The sequence below is a fragment of the Triticum aestivum genome, chromosome 7B, assembly GCF_018294505.1.
Source record: "Triticum aestivum cultivar Chinese Spring chromosome 7B, IWGSC CS RefSeq v2.1, whole genome shotgun sequence".
NCBI lineage: Eukaryota > Viridiplantae > Streptophyta > Magnoliopsida > Poales > Poaceae > Triticum > Triticum aestivum.
Window position 1 is genome coordinate 385087889 of NC_057813.1, and position 16420 is coordinate 385104308.

The window sequence follows — 16420 nt, forward strand, 5'->3', positions numbered from 1 at the left end:
TAGGTGAAAGAAGTACGTCGGTGGAGCTCTGGGGGGCCCACAAAGGTGGGGGCGCGCCTACCTCCCTGGGCGCCCTCCTGCCTTGTGGCCGCCTCGCGGAGTTCCAGACTTCAACTCCAAGTCTTCTGGATTGCGTTTGTTCCAAGAAAGATCATCGCAAAGGTTTCATTCCGTTTGGATTCCTTTGGTATTCTTTTTCTGTAAAACACTGAAATAGGCAAAAAAAGAAACTAGCACTGGGCCTTTGGCTAATAGGTCAGGCCCAAAAATAATATAAAAGAGCATATTAAAGCCCATTAAACATCCAAAATAGATAATATAATAGCATGGAACAATAAAAAATTATAGATACATTGGAGACGTATCAACGTCATGTACTGTAAAGCACCAACGATGGAGCGATAGAACGCTGCATCGGACGCGAGAGACCCGTCCAGAGTAGAGACCTTCACCTTTGTGTCGACGGGGGTGGGCGCCGGCTTGCAATTACGCATACCGACACGATCCAGGAGCTCATGGGCGTACTTCTGCTGATGCAGAAAGAAGCCGTCAGTCCGTCGGACCACCTCGATGCTGAAGAAGTAGTGCAGGGGCCCCAAGTCCTTGAGGGAGAACTCATCACAAAGACGAGCAGTCAGCCGCTGAAGGAGATTGGGGGCAGACATCGTGAGGATGATGTCATTAACGTAGAGCAGCAGATATGCAGTGTCAGCTCCCAGATGATACACGAAGAGTGAAGCATCGGAGAGAGTGGACTGAAATCCCAAAGACTGCAAGAAGGCTGCGATACGCTGGTACCAAGCTTGAGGCACCTGCTTCAACCCGTAAAGAGAACGGGAGAGCAAGCACACGAAGTCGGGGTGCTCGGCGTCGACGAAACCAGTGGGCTGCTCACAGAACACCTGCTCGGCGAGATGGCCGTGCAAGAAGGCGTTGGAGACATCCAACTGGTGCACAAGCCAGGCGCGCAAGACCGCCAGTTAGAGCACGACGTGAATTGTGCCCGGTTTCATAAACGAGGCGAAGGTGTCAGTGAAGTCCACGCCCGCGCACTCCCGAAAACCACGAACCACCCACCGAGCCTTGTAGTGCTCGAGAGAATTGTCCGGGCGAGTCTTGTGGCCAAACACCCACTTGCCAGAGGTGATGTTGGCACGAGGGGGTCGCGGAACAAGTTACCACGTGGGGTTGCGCTGTAGGGCGTCGAACTCCTCCTGCATTGTAGCTAGCCAATGGGGATCCCGAAGGGCAGCACGAACGGAGATGGGGAAGGTTGATGGCGTCGATGTCGAGGCGGCGCACACATACTCGTCGGAGGAGTAGCGCGTGGTCGGCCGAAGCACTCCTGCTCGGGCACATGTAGTCATGCCAAGCGGCGAGCCAGTAGGGCCGACGGTGGCGGCGGGGCCGCGGCGGCGGCAGGGGCGCCAGCGGCGACGGGTGCACTCGTGGCGTAGGCAGGGGCCGCGGCAGCGGCGACAGCAGCAGTGCCAGCCGAGCCAGCGGCGGAAGAGGCGACGGGCAAGGTGGACGTCAAGCCCGTCGCAGGGGTGGCGCCACCAACCGGGGTGGCGGGTGGGGTGCCCACTGGCTCAACCTCATAGGAGGGAGACGGGGACCCGGGGGCCCGGTCAGACTCAACCTTGAGGGAGGGAGTCGAGAAACCAGGTGGTGGTGGCAGAAGGTGCCATGCCGGGGGGGGGCGCCAGGGGGGCCCGCCGCACATCACTCCAGGAAGGGGGCGCGGGGGGCCGGTGCCGAAGGAGCCGAAGCCAGAGGAACCTGAAAAGAAGATAACACCTTCTCGACAAAGTACTCGTGCCTTGAGGTGTACACATGATGAGTAACAGGATCATAGCACCGGTAACCTTTGGTGTTAGGAGGGTAGCCAAGGAAGACGCATGGGGCGGATCATGGTGCGACCTTGTGTGGCGTGGTGGACGCGGTGCTAGGATAATAGAGACACCCGAAGATGCGGAGACCATCATAGGACGGTGCTGTACCGAAGAGAAGGTGGTGAGGGGCGTAGTTCCACCGAGGACGACACGGACGAATGTTAACTAAGAGAGTGGCGGTGGCGAGGGCGTCGGGTCAAAACCGAGCGGGCACGTTGGAGTGAAAGAGTAACATGCAAACACAGTCACTAAGAGTGCGGAGAATGCGCTCCGCGCGGCCGTTCTGCTGTGAAGTGTAAGGGCAAGTCAGACGGAAGGTGGTGTGGTGAGAGGCGAGAAGTGTACGAAGAGCGACATTGTCAAACTCTTTTCTGTTATCAGTTTGGAGTGCAAGTATGGGGCGACTGAACTGGGTGGTGACATAGAAATAAAAAGCGGTGAGTGTGGCTAAAGCATCGGATTTACGACGAAGAGGAAAAGTCCACACATAATGAGAATAATCATCTAAAATCACCAAGTAGTAAAGATAGCCCGTGTTACCCGCAACGGGAGACGTCCAAACATCACTATGAAGCAACTGAAACAGAAAAGTGGAAACTGAAGTAGACGCACTAAAGGGAAGACGGACGTGCTTGCCCAAACAACAAGCCTCACAAGTATGCTCGTCGAGCTTATTACACGAGAAAGAAAAACTCCTAAGAATCTGACGCAAAATGGCGGGGTTGGGGGTGGCCCAAGCAAGCATGCCAAAGGTCGACGCCAGCGGCGAGGGCGACAGGTGTGGAAGTGGAGGCGCCGGCGTGCACGGGAGAAAGCTCATCAGGGCTATCACATTGGTGAAGTACCATCTGGGTACGGACGTCCTTCACAGAAAAACCAACACCGTAAAATTCAGCAGTAAGAGAATTCTCACGAGTAAGACGACGAACGGAAACTAAGCTAGTGAGTAAGTCAGGTGAAACAAGGACATTAGACATAGTGATAGGTGTCGAACTAGAAGGAAAACTAGTGCTACCGACATGTGTGATAGCTAAAGAAGAGACGTTGCCAACGGTGATACGAGTGGGAGTGTTAACTGGAGTGGAAGAGGATAGGTTACCGGGATGAGCTGTCATGTGCGCAGTAGCACCCGAGTCCATGCACCAGTCGCCTCCACCACCGTAGTTACTCGGCGACGGTGCCGAGTGTAGGGCGGCCAGGAGGGCGGGGTCCCATGGTGCAGGAACCGGTGACGGTGGCTGGCCTCCATAGGGTGGTGCCTGAGCGGGTGCGTCGTAGCCACTGAGAGGTGGCGGAGCGAGCGGAGCACCGTAGGGCTGGTAGGGGGCACCGAGGAATGCTTGGTGGCCCGCGGGACGAGGACCAAGATGACCCGGTGTGGGGACCCGCGGGACGGGCATGTGATAGGCATGGACAACGCCCGTCCACGGGTTCTGCCCGGCGGCCCACGGCGAGGGCGGCTGCTGGTAGCGAGGTGCCCCACCGGCGCGCAGCGCGTGCTATTGGCGACGACCCCCGCCACCTTGCAGCTGCCGGGGAGGCACGCGGGGGTGGGGGGAGGGAGGGGGGCGCGGGCGGCAGCGGGTAGTAGCCGGCCAGTGCGGGCGGCGCCGGCTGATGAGGTGCGGCTGGAGGAGCAGGGCCACCGCGGGTGGTGCCGGCGGCGAGGATGGTGTGATGGACCCGCTGCTTCAGCTTCGTCATCCGGCGCTCCTCAAGTTCGAGGTACGCGACAACACGCTGAAAAGTGGGCTGGGGCAGCTGGGTGAGGTTGGACGCCGCGTTGCCAAAGTCCTCGTTAAGACCGGCGGTGAGGGTGCTCAGCATGAGGTCGTCAGAGACCTTGGCGCCGATGTCGCGAAGCACGTTGGCGAGCATCTTGAGCCTCATGCAGTACTCTTCGATGGAGGAGTTGTCCTGGTGATAGCCGAAGAACTCTTCCTACAAGAAAATAAGGCATTGAAGTTTGTTGTCGGTGAAGAGCGTGTTGATCTTGGCCCACACGTCGCAGGCGTCGTCGTCCTCGACGACGACCGTGTGGAAGATGTCCTTTGGGACCACCTGGTAGAACCAATGGATGATCGTGGCCTCGATGGCGGACCACTTCGGATTGACGCGCATGTACGCGCTGTCCACATAACCGTCAATGTGCTCGGTGAGATATGCTGGAGCTGTCGAGACGGATAGGGACCCGGGCCTCAATGTTGAGGTCACGGATGCCGGCGGCGGAGGGCTCGGGGCCGGCGAACGAGTTCGACAAGCGGGTGATGGAGGATCCCGGGGAAGACATGGTGGCGCGGCTAGGTTTTTTTTGTTGTAGTGGAGAGAGGAGACGGGGAGCCGCGGCAGCAGAGGGTGCGGCAACAGCTGTAGCAGGAGGGAGCAGTGGCATGAGGAGGGCGCAACTGCGGGGTGGCACCGCTGCGGTACGGGAGGGCAGCGTCGCGGCGCGGTGCGGCAGGGAGCAGCGCGTGTGGGCGCGGAATAGCGTCGGCGGCGCGGATGCAGGAGGGCGCGATGGCGGCTGTGGTGGCGCAGGCGGAAGCGAGCACGGGCGGCGGCGGCGCGGGTTGGGGATTGGAGGGGCGCAGCGGCGGCACGGTTCGGTGGTGTGAGGGCGGCGGCGCGGGGAAGCGCGGCGGTGGCGGCGGCGCCCTAGGAGAGGAACGACAAAGATGATGTAGATAGAGAGTTTTGCAATACAATAAACGTTGTATTGACAGGATGCTGGTGCACGTATATATAATACATGGAAGGCTTCTATCTCAACTATACAAGACTAGAAAGTGGGTCACAACTCCAATACACATGCAATATAAAATACATACTCAACATTTACAATAAGCTTGTTATTGAAAATGTTCATCTGGGAAGCCATGACGCCATTTATAAATTGTGCGGTTTCTTGCAGCAACGGCGGGTCCTTAACAAGCAACTCGGTAGAGTTGCCATCAATGATTTCACTCCTCAATTCTGGGATCTACCTTGTCGCGTCACTCCGCTGCTGGTTCCTTGATCTTGGTTGTTATTCTATGGGCCCATTGATTTGATGATTCCATAACTTTAAATCTTTTTATTTTCCTTTTTTTGACTGTTTGGTGCACCTATGCGGATGTATGGTGTTCTATTGCCTTGTCTATAAAACGCGGTGAAAGCCTTTTTTTTATAATGGCTCCACAATAGTTTTTTTATTGCGGGGGTCTGCAAGGCGTTTTGGCTCTTGGCCTTCATGAAGGCCGATTTTTTGAAAAATTTAAAATTCAAACCTTCTAGTTTCAAAAAAATCTGTAGAAATGTGTACAAGTAAAAAAGGATGTTATACGTAAGTGTATAACATTTCAAGATGAAATACCTTGAAATGCGATCTGTACAAAAAAGACAATTCATGACATGTGAATAGTATCATGTGTTAAAAAGCCCCAATTTTGTCTTTTCGTATAGCCCTTATTTCAATGTATTTCGTTCTGAAAATTTACACAGTTGTGCATTATGCCTCCATGTATATCTATATTTTTTCTCAAAAAAATTTGAACTGTAAAAATACAAAATTTGATGAAATTTGAAAATTTCAAAAGCGGCCTCATTGGAGCTCGGCCTCCAAAAGGGATTTTCGGGTCTGCAATTGTTTTTTGTGTCCTACAACTTGTCTGGTAATGGGTGTAATCTCGTTACTTTGCATCAACTTAATATAGATGCACTGATGCACACATTCGAGATGCTGAGGCTTGAACGAACGACTTCTGATGGGTGCTCAGGCCTCAGGGCCTCCAAAGCAGGTCAGACAGTTTTCCGCAAAAAAAAGCAGGTTAGAAAGTTAAATCTTTAAATATTACTAGCAAATATGCCCGTGCGTTGCAATGGGAGAAAAACAATCAGATTATATAGATATAACTAGAACATAAAAGCGCGCGTTGCCGCGCCCGTCTACCTTGACGAAAGCACGGTACAAATATTTGACAAATTTGAATGAACCTAGAATTTTATCAAATGTGATCTGCCCATATATTCAGTGTCCATGCAATAAGCATGAGTGAATTTGCCTAAAATGAATAAAATGATTTTTCGGATTTACGGAGAAAGACCGAGGCAGTGGAGGAGGTTTGAAAATTTAAATGTTTAGATCCTTTTCCGCAAAGTTCTTTTCGAAACAATAAGTTGAGCATGAACATACCACAATAGTAAGTACGAAGGTGGTTTACCATTAACACAAATGATATTTCTACACGAACATTCACACAGAGTTAGGAGACATGGACATGTTTGTTGCAAAAGAAAGAAGTATATGTACTTTTTATTTCTATTTTTTTTCTGAAATTACTTTTTATCCAAGAGCATGTGCATTCAACCCTTGTTTTGAAACTCCGGAGAAGTAGATCTTGTTTTGAATCTGGATGTAATTTTTATTTCTGGTATTCGTTGTACTGCCAAGAGTGAAGATGAATAGACCGGAAGTTTTTCCGAAAAAAAAAACTCAAATGAGCTTGGTGAACAGTAAAATAAAAAAAATGACATATGCTTTACAGGAATGTGATTCCATGACGAATTTTTGCAAGCACATAAAACTTTTGTCAGTGTATGCCAAAAAAATTCACATTGGTTTGATTTTTTTTTCAAATTTACTGTTCACCTGAGCTAATTTGTGCTCGGGCTAAGAAACTCTGCGTCCATTTTCTTTCTCTTTTTCTCTAGGATATATGTAGTATTTTAGAGGGCTCAAAATGGCGTAAAGTCTAGAAATTGGGCGAGGGAAGATGCATCCTGTGACGCAACATTGTGCATTCAATCCTTCTTCCCACAATACTAACAGACTTGACCACTACAATTGCAAGCAAGTAGACAAATTGCGAACAGATCATTTTAGCGTGAATAGGCAGACTGGACTAAAGTAGCAGACTCCACCGAATAAAAAATTGCTATCAGCGGTTGTTGGGCCGGGTGAATCATTGAAAGCGCTGGGTGTTACCCCCTTATTAGCCCTGATCACCTGAAGACAGCTGGATCAGTCTGCGGAGTAGCATCCCTGCTAAGTTGGGCTGGCCATCTAGTGCGAAGTCACCGGTGAAGGCAACGAACGAGGGGCAAAAATGATTTGCGGGATGGCAGATGGATCTGGTACGTTCATGTGCATCATCAACGGCTATTAATTTCAAATCGCTGTGGTGCCTAGTAGGATCGATCCTCAGCGCTTTGCCATCGATAGCCAATTATGTGGATCGCTTTCTGTTTGGTTGTCCTGATATTGCTCTTGGGCCGCTGCTCCGTGGAGCTATCTGGGCGAGCTGTGATTAATCGGGCCACAAATGCTTACTGGGCCAGTGGGTGCATGCGTTCATCCCACCCCGATTTTGAAGTGTAAAACGTGATCGTAGCCCAAAAGTGGTGCGTGCTTTCATCCCCAGCGGCCGGCCGTGAGCAGTGCTAATACTTTACTCTCCGAACCTATTTTTTAGATAATTGCTCTTACTTATTTGTCGCAGGAAACAGTGGCTCAAAAAGGAAATTGTCCCAGGAAACACTTTTAAATCCACCCCGTTGAGACTATGGAATGGGGTCAATGTGTTTTATTTTTTTTACCACGTGTCGTGTGTGATGCTTATGCGGACATATGCCCATGGTCTTTTGTTGGGGCTATGTCAGGCATGCCAAGAAGTATCTGCAAATCAACTGCAGATGATTCATTAGTCCCGTCTGGATGTTTCTTTGGTGGTGGCGTTGACATGATCAATTTATCCGGGTTTTTTGTCTCTCAGTTGGTGGGGTTGGGATGCCTATATCATATATGTACCTGTAGAAAGTCTTCCATTATTTCCATAAAAAAAGCCTCCAATTATGTGGATAATTATCCTTATGATATATATTCCCGGAAAGTGAGAAACACAAGTTTTGAATCGCACTATGTGTCTGGTTTTCAATAGTCCCCCACGGTGCACTACTAACCATGCTGCTTTGTGCAATTTAGTATGCGTAGATGTCATTTTGTTATAGAACCATCAGATATTTCAGAAACCACTGAGAGGTTTTGAGCCCTGAAAAGTTTGATGGCCAGAAAAAAGCATGCGGCTTAAGTCATTCAATTCTCTCTAGCACTGATTATGTAAGCCATACCATAATCATAATAACTAGCCGATATGAGGTGTAAAGAGGGAATCTCAAACAATCACATTTTTGTGTAAATTATTGCTCACTATTATATGTCTAAAAAAACTAAAATTTCCTTTACTCTTCTTTGACATTTTATGTGTCATGTTGTAAGAAAAATGTTATCCACCGTGAAAATTGTCACTTCCTGTTTATGCTTATGAAACAATGAAAATGTTACTCTTTAAAAAAAACTAGAACATAAAAGCGCGCGTTGCCGCGCCCGTCTACCTTGACGAAAGCACGGTACAAATATTTGACAAATTTGAATGAACCTAGAATTTTATCAAATGTGATCTGCCCATATATTCAGTGTCCATGCAATAAGCATGAGTGAATTTGCCTAAAATGAATAAAATGATTTTTTGGATTTACGGAGAAAGACCGAGGCAGTGGAGGAGGTTTGAAAATTAAATGTTTAGATCCTTTTCCGCAAAGTTCTTTTCGAAACAATAAGTTGAGCATGAACATACCACAATAGTAAGTACGAAGGTGGTTTACCATTAACACAAATGATATTTCTACACGAACATTCACACAGAGTTAGGAGACATGGACATGTTTGTTGCAAAAGAAAGAAGTATATGTACTTTTTATTTCTATTTTTTTGTGAAATTACTTTTTATCCAAGAGCATGTGCATTCAACCCTTGTTTTGAAACTCCGGAGAAGTAGATCTTGTTTTGAATTTGGATGTAATTTTTATTTCTGGTATTCGTTGTACTGCCATGATTGAAGATGAATAGACCGGAAGTTTTTCTGAAAAAAAAAAGCTCAAATGAGCTTGGTGAACAGTAAAAAAATGACATATGCTTTACAGGAATGTGATTCCATGACGAATTTTTGCAAGCACATAAAACTTTTGTCAGTGTATGTCAAAAAAATTCACATTGGTTTGATTTTTTTTTCAAATTTACTGTTCACCTGAGCTAATTTGTGCTCGGGCTAAGAAACTCTGCGTCCATTTTCTTTCTCTTTTTCTCTAGGATATATGTAGTATTTTAGAGGGCTCAAAATGGCGTAAAGTCTAGAAGTTCGGCGAGGGAAGATGCATCCTGTGACGCAACATTGTGCATTCAATCCTTCTTCCCACAATACTAACAGACTTGACCACTACAATTGCAAGCAAGTAGACAAATTGCAAACAGATCATTTTAGCGTGAATAGGCAGACTGGACTAACGTAGCAGACTCCATCGAATAAAAAATTGCTATCAGTGGTTGTTGGGCCGGATGAATCATTGAAAGCGCTGGGTGTTACCCCCTTATTAGCCCAGATCACCTGAAGACAGCTGGATCTGTCCGCGGAGTAGCATCCCTGCTAAGTTGGGCTGGCCATCTAGTGCGAAGTCACCGGTGAAGGCAACGAACGAGGGGCAAAAACGATTTGCGGGATGGCAGATGGATCTGGTACGTTCATGTGCATCATCAACGGCTAAGAATTTCAAATCGCTGTGGTGCCTTGTAGGTCACCTCATTATACTGTTTCTCAATAGAGATAAAAAGATCTGAATCAAATGCCAGGATGAGATAAGGATTTTCAATATGTCATTTCACAAACTATGTCTGAGTGATGTTATGATGAAAATGTGATGGTCTCATCACAACTTAATTTCCTAAGGTGACACAACGAAATATTTTTTTGGTTGAGCAAACTACATTGTTGGACCCCTGCCTTAGTCAGAACCAGTAGAACTTTGGTACGAGAATAGTTGTGTACGGAGGCAGAACACACATTTAGTCATTTCCATATAGTTTACAAAAACTAACCCATAGCAAGATGTGTCAACTTTTTTGGGCTCGGGACATTGTTTTCAAATTCCCGAATATGTGTTGAATACACGATTATATTTTTAGAAATCATGAACATTTTTTATTTCATTGTTTTTTAAATCATGATTTTTTATAATATGCAAACAATTTTTTTAATCATGAACATTTTATGATCCCCTAATAAAACCTCTACAGATTCCCTAATAAAACCTCTACCTAAGTGATGGTTTGTTTTGTTCGTTACTTAAGAATCAGTTTTAATTTTTTTGAACATTTTCTAAAATTTCATCGACATTGTTTTCAAATTTCCAAATATGTTTTGAATACACGATCATATTTTATAAACCATGAATTTTTATTTTATTGTTTTTTAAATCATGATTTTTTTAAATATGCGAACAGTTTTATTTTTAAATCACGAACTTTTTATGATTTCTCAAATGTTTTTTGAATTCACAAACATTTTATGATGTATCTATATATTTTCTCAGTACTCGCAACTTCTTTGAAATTTGTTTTTTTGGAAATCCCAGAGTAATTTAAAGAAAGAAAAACAGAAAAAAGATGAGAAAGGAAAAAAGCAAAAGAAAAACAGGGATGTCACTACAGGCTGGCCCATTACGGCCTGCTATATATATTGCAGAAAAGGGGAAAAAAAGGGTATACCGACCAGGGCGTGCGGGTGACTTTGGCTTTAGCCACTGCGTTGGCTTCCTGCAAGTGTTATATAATTGTATTGACTGTTCTATAGAAACTAAATTGGACGGTGATTTTTTTTAAACGAATCGTTTTCTTTACTTACCGGTGGCATGGTGGGTAAATAGAAACAACTTCAGAGGCAATTTATATGACGGACGACCAGAAACCCAATTCTCTTTATTATTAGGTAAAGATAAAGAGGTAAAGATAAAGATAAAGATTTACGGTCAACGAAATGCAATGAATTATGACAAATTGAATTACATATAATACAGTAGGTATTATAAAAAAGAATTACATATAATGAATAGAAAAAACGATACATTTGACTATACAAAGAATCATACTATATGCACGATCAATCACGGAAAAAGGAGAGACAGAAAATTATAATGGCGCCAGCTGCTTGGCGCTGTCGTTGTTGACTAGTAGAGATTGAGAAGCATCAAACCAGCCACGACGGCGGCCAGCCCGAGCGCTACCACAGGCTGAGCACCAGCCTGAGCCGCCGAGTTCGGCTGTGGCGTTGTCTGTGTGCACCGCTGCCTCGCCCCTCTCCTTCGGCATCTCACTACCTTGGACTGGACGTTGACCTGTACCTTCATGCCACCGGCGCAGTGCCCCGGCAGGCCGCAGATGAAGTACCGGGTCCCGACGGCGGCGAGCGGGATGACGTCGTTGCCGCTCGGGAACGTGGCGACGGGACTAGAGCTGCTGCAGTTGTCATAGGCCGTCTTGGTCACCTCCACCACGTTGTGCGCCGCAGCGGGGTACTGGAACCGGAGCGCGTCGCCGGTGTAGAACCTGATGGTGGAAGTCCATTGGGTGTAGTTTGTCCGGAGGTCCCACGACCCGGCCGGTGCGCCGACTGTGTAGGTGGCGCCGAGCGCCGTGCCGAACAGCGCCGCTGCGATCACTGCGGCAACAAGGAGAGCCCTGGTAGCAGCCGCCATGGATGAATGCCGATCGAGCGACTAGTAGCTCTAGCACTTGAGAAGATGACCCACGAAGGGTTGGATTGTTGAGATGATCGAGGGATGTAAGATCGAGGTCGCAGCTCTGGACTGGTTGTGTTGTAGCATGATGATACTCTGCGATATATACAGATGAGATGAGACGGTAGCTCGTTGAATGCGTCATACAGACTCTGTCAAATTAGCATTTGACCCACGCGTTGTTGTCCGGGTCGATCTGGAAATTGTAGCGCATAATTAAACTGTGGGCTCGTTGAATAATAAAGGATGAGAAGCTGCTAGCCTACTGCTTGATCGATTCCATACATACGTACTGCATAATAATCGGATGCTTCAACCGTTACATTTTTATGTTCTAAATAATCATCCGGATCACCTAGGTTCACCAGGTTGCACAATTTTTTTTAATAACACAAAAATTGTCATTTTCATTAATTATGGGAGAAGGTTTAGACAAACCGGTCCCTACTGCTTAACCGATCTATCAACGCTTCAACGCGCTAATATAATGAACTAGTTGCGCCTGCCACTCATAATTTGTCAGATTATTAGTGGCTGACACTAGACTGCGTCCGACAATAGTATGACCCACCTATAAGCCTTTCTTAAGTAGTGGTAACAGCAATCAGTTTCTAAAATAATGGGTCTATTAAAGGTGATACCAATATATAGCCCAACGATTCATGCCCTTAGCTTTGTTTCATTCACACTGGTACACAATCCAATATAATCCTACGAGTCGAAGACACAAGGACATCGCGAGAAGAATTCCTGGCAACCACGCCCATGCTTGCAACACTGATGCTCCCCACAAAGTTAATGTCAATATTGATCTTTATATAATCAAAAGGGGAGGCTCCCCGACTTCAAAAGTCCTTGTAGGAGTAGTGACTGGTTTTAACCCAGCCATCAGCCTCTTACCCTTGACATTTAGAATTACCTTTGAAATGGGAAGGCATGCCCAGAACGACGACCAATAGTTATCCACAAAATTAGCATAGACAGAGACGAATTCCTTCCCCTTTCCCAAAATAATATCATTTCTTAAGTGCCAAACTCTCCAAAAAATGATTATGATTTGCTCACGCATCAGAGAGCTCAATTGATCAAACAAAATAAGCTACCATTCTGGCCCAAGAAATTGAAGAATTCTTTCCATGGAGTATTCCAAACATCCTTCAACGCCAACAGAAGAGCCTTCGCCTTAGAGTAACTCACCAGGGCATGAAAAACATTTTTATCTTCCATACCACAAATAGAACACAGACCAAAAGTAGCATGCTGGTGCTTAACTCTCTTAACCCGGACTACCAGGCTATTAGACGTAGCATGCTAGAAAAAAATTCTGATTTTCTGAGGAACATTCGCCTTCCACATGAGTTCCAAAGCATCCTATCCCCATTCCTTCGGCCACTTGATTATCCACAATCATCTGTACGCTCCTTGGGATGCCGTGCCAAATTGTATGCACTTTGTCCGGAGAACAAACCATTCTTTTCACGATGCCACATGATAAAATCACCATCCCCCGAGCATACAGTACGCAACTTTAGAGTTTCATCCGCATCATGGGGTAGAACAAGTACTACTATCATGGGGGTAAGACAAAATGACTTGAGAAATATCAACATGGACTTACTAATATTCTTGAATACATTATCTAGCGTGCAGTCTATAAGAAACATATATGTTAAAATCTAGGATTTTTTTTCTAAATGTTGATAAATAAATAAACAAGCTTGAGTACATTACCCCTTCCGTGTCATACCACGATGATTTTTCTATGGAAGCATTTAACCATCTCATTAGGGGCATTGTGTACCATCTCCTATTCTACAAAGCATATGAGGAATTCAAACACTTATCACAAATTCCATTGGTGAGAAGCATATCTCAATAGTTGCAGTGGCAATGGGAAGAGTTAGTACTAGATTTAAGAGTTGCTAAAAAGAAGGATAAGAAAGATGCTTAACACTACTAATTTAGCCATGTCATTAATAGTGTCTATGCTGACAAATCTTTTATCATTGTGTATATTATCTAAGAGGCAAGAGCACTAGAGATCCACAAACTTGCATTGGATGTGATGGTTTAGTCCAGAAACTTGCAAAAGGTGATCAACCCATCCATAAACTTGCAAACTATGTGATGGTTTAGTCCACAGCCAATCAGACACGGACAATTGGCGCCCAGCTGGCTGCTTCGTGGCACGCCTGGTCGGACCGGCTTTTTTGCGGAAAACCCCTCAACTTTCCAGGAAATCACAAACCGCCCAGAGATTGCTGATGTTTGGAAATGTATCAGAGGCTCACATATCAAACATGGTGCTGATGCTTTGGCTCCTGCTGATGATATTGTAGCTCAGAAAATTTTTAGGTGTTTGCTCCTCGGGGAGTTGGCCTCAATGTGCTCCGCCCAAGCTGTTGAGTCGGATGAATAGTGCAGCCCTCTCAAGATTCTGATGACAAAAATTCAACTCCAGATGATGAAAGCAATTGTGGTTGCTCGAACGGTGAGTCTGTTTGCACAGCAGGAACAGATGAGCCACAGCGTAATGGAGTGTTTAAATCTTCAACTCTGCTTGCTCACTGTGACCGCGTCACAGGATTAGCCATTGGAGGTATAAACACAACATGGCCAGTGTACTGTGTACATAATACACTGTTTCATTATTGGAGGCATCATGCCATAATTTAGTACAATCATGCAAAACATTTTGATCTGGGCACCGATGCAATATGCAAAAATCTGGAAAGAAATGATAATTAGGTCTATGGAGTGTTATAGTACCATTCAAAATTTCAACTTGTAACCCAAAATGTGTTAGAAGAAAACAGTGTATAATTATTTGAATGAAACCTCCATAGACAGATTTATTGTGTCATTTGACAGATTTAATTTTTCATTTCCATATCTTTGGACATAGATTATAACTTCAAATTCCATAGTGTAGTGTTGAGAAATAAATCTAACAATTTTTTTGCTGAAGTTTTATGTTCATTTTATGCCGAAACCAAAATGAAATGCACAACTGACCTTTCTATTACTCCCCCCGTTTACAAATATAAGACATTTTAACTTTTTTGTGAACCGGATGTATATAGACACGATTTAATGTGTTTGTTCGCTCATTTCAGTCTGTATGTAGTCTATACTGAAATATCCAAAACATGTTATATTTGTGAACGGAGGGAGTATTTTGCAGTTCTGCTAGATATCCCACTTCATATACTTCCAGTGTTTTACTATGTTTTTATCCGTTGTGCTATGTTATTTGGTTTCTGTCCGTGGCCATCGCTTGCCTTACCATGCTAGTGGATCTTCCTAATGCCTTTGACCAGAATTATGACTCAAGTAATCTGTGTTGATGAATCTTTACTGTATTGCAGGGGGATTCTTGTTTAGTTCTTCCTACGACAAAACAATCAATGTATGGTCGCTGCAGGTATGAAACTGTCGGTGTACACTCTTCTCTTGATGAGCTGTTAATTGTGTGAGTGTCATTCTTGGAATGAATAGCATGTTTTTCTTGTAGTGAGAAATCACAGTGGCATACAGCAAACACATCCATTACCATAAAATGCATAACCTTTCTGTGACCCATTTTTTGTGACTTGGCTTGCTTCTACAGGACTTCTCACATATGCAGACTTTAAAGGGTCGAGCACAAAATCACAGCAATTGTTGTGTTGACAATGATAACCAGTCTCTTTGTATAAGCGGAGACAGTGGCAGTGGAATTTTTGTCTGGCGTGTTGGTACCTCTCTGAAGCAAGAATCATTGAATAAATGGTATGAAACTAATGATTGGATCTACCGAGGTGTTCACTGTTTGGCTGTATCTGGAACCGGTCATCTTTATACTGGTCGTAGAGACAAATCTATTAAAGCCTGACTTGCTTTTTCAGTGTCATATTGAAACAGGGTGGTTGGTTGGGTTGTATTAAAATTATAGACAAAGTTGAGGAGTTTTTCGCAAAAAAGCCGACCAGGTGTGCCACGAAGCAGCCAGCTGGGCGCCAATTGTCCGCATCTGATTGGTTGTGGACTAAACCATCACATAGTTTGCAAGTTTATGGATGAATTGATCATCTTTTATAAGTTTCTGAACTAAACCATCACATCCAACGCAAGTTTATGGGTCTCTAGTGCTCTTGCCTCATTATCTAATGTAGAGGCAAAAATCCTGTTCAAGATGGTCCAACAGGTCATCACTGAAGTCATTAGGACAATACTTAGCCAACTTCACTAGATTCTGATCATCATAATGACTAGATTACTTGGAATGATAGCAACCATACAATGAAGCAACTAATTATTTACCTCATTGAATATGCGATTTATTTCTTTTCCAAACAACCGACCTGATGCTCATTATTAATATCTTAGCAATGGCCACAACATCCAAGTTGAGTTTGTGAGCAAAGCAATGTCTATAATAAAGTTGATCTGTTTTCTGTCATAATCTTGGCTTGTAGACCATTAAACTCACCTACCATGTTACTTGCTCCACCATAATCTTGTCCTGTCACTTGCTATAGATTCAAACCAAGCTCTGTAGTTATAAAATCAATTTTACCCTTGAGTTAATTAGATGTTGTCTCCTCCACATGAATAATTCGTACAAATCTATCATTTGATTCCCCACATTTAACTACACAATGAAGAACCACTACCACTTGTTGTTTGTGCGAAAAATCACAACACTCAACAATAAATAAATTGAACACACCATGCCGATCTCCTTCAAAAGACAACCCAACATTTCTTCTGCAAAGCATTTGGTAACATCCCTTTGAATGGCTGAAGACAACCATAGATAATTAAGTAGAGCATTTTTGAATGCCTTGGCTCTACCATATTGTGAATAGTAGTATGACCACCAACGCCGTATAGTCTCGTTTATTTATAGAATCTTTTGACACATCATGGTCATGGAATGG

The 16420-nt window shown here is 45.0% G+C and overlaps 1 protein-coding gene across 1 annotated transcript; it reads right to left on the bottom strand.

The window, feature by feature from the left end:
* Nucleotides 1–10723: 10723 nt before the first annotated feature.
* Nucleotides 10724–11558, bottom strand: LOC123161667 (uclacyanin 1). The gene has a single exon (XM_044579483.1). It carries the CDS (start codon nucleotides 11454–11456, stop codon nucleotides 10929–10931), a length of 528 nt encoding a protein of 175 aa, XP_044435418.1. The 5' UTR covers nucleotides 11457–11558; the 3' UTR covers nucleotides 10724–10928.
* Between the last annotated feature and the right edge of the window lie 4862 nt (nucleotides 11559–16420).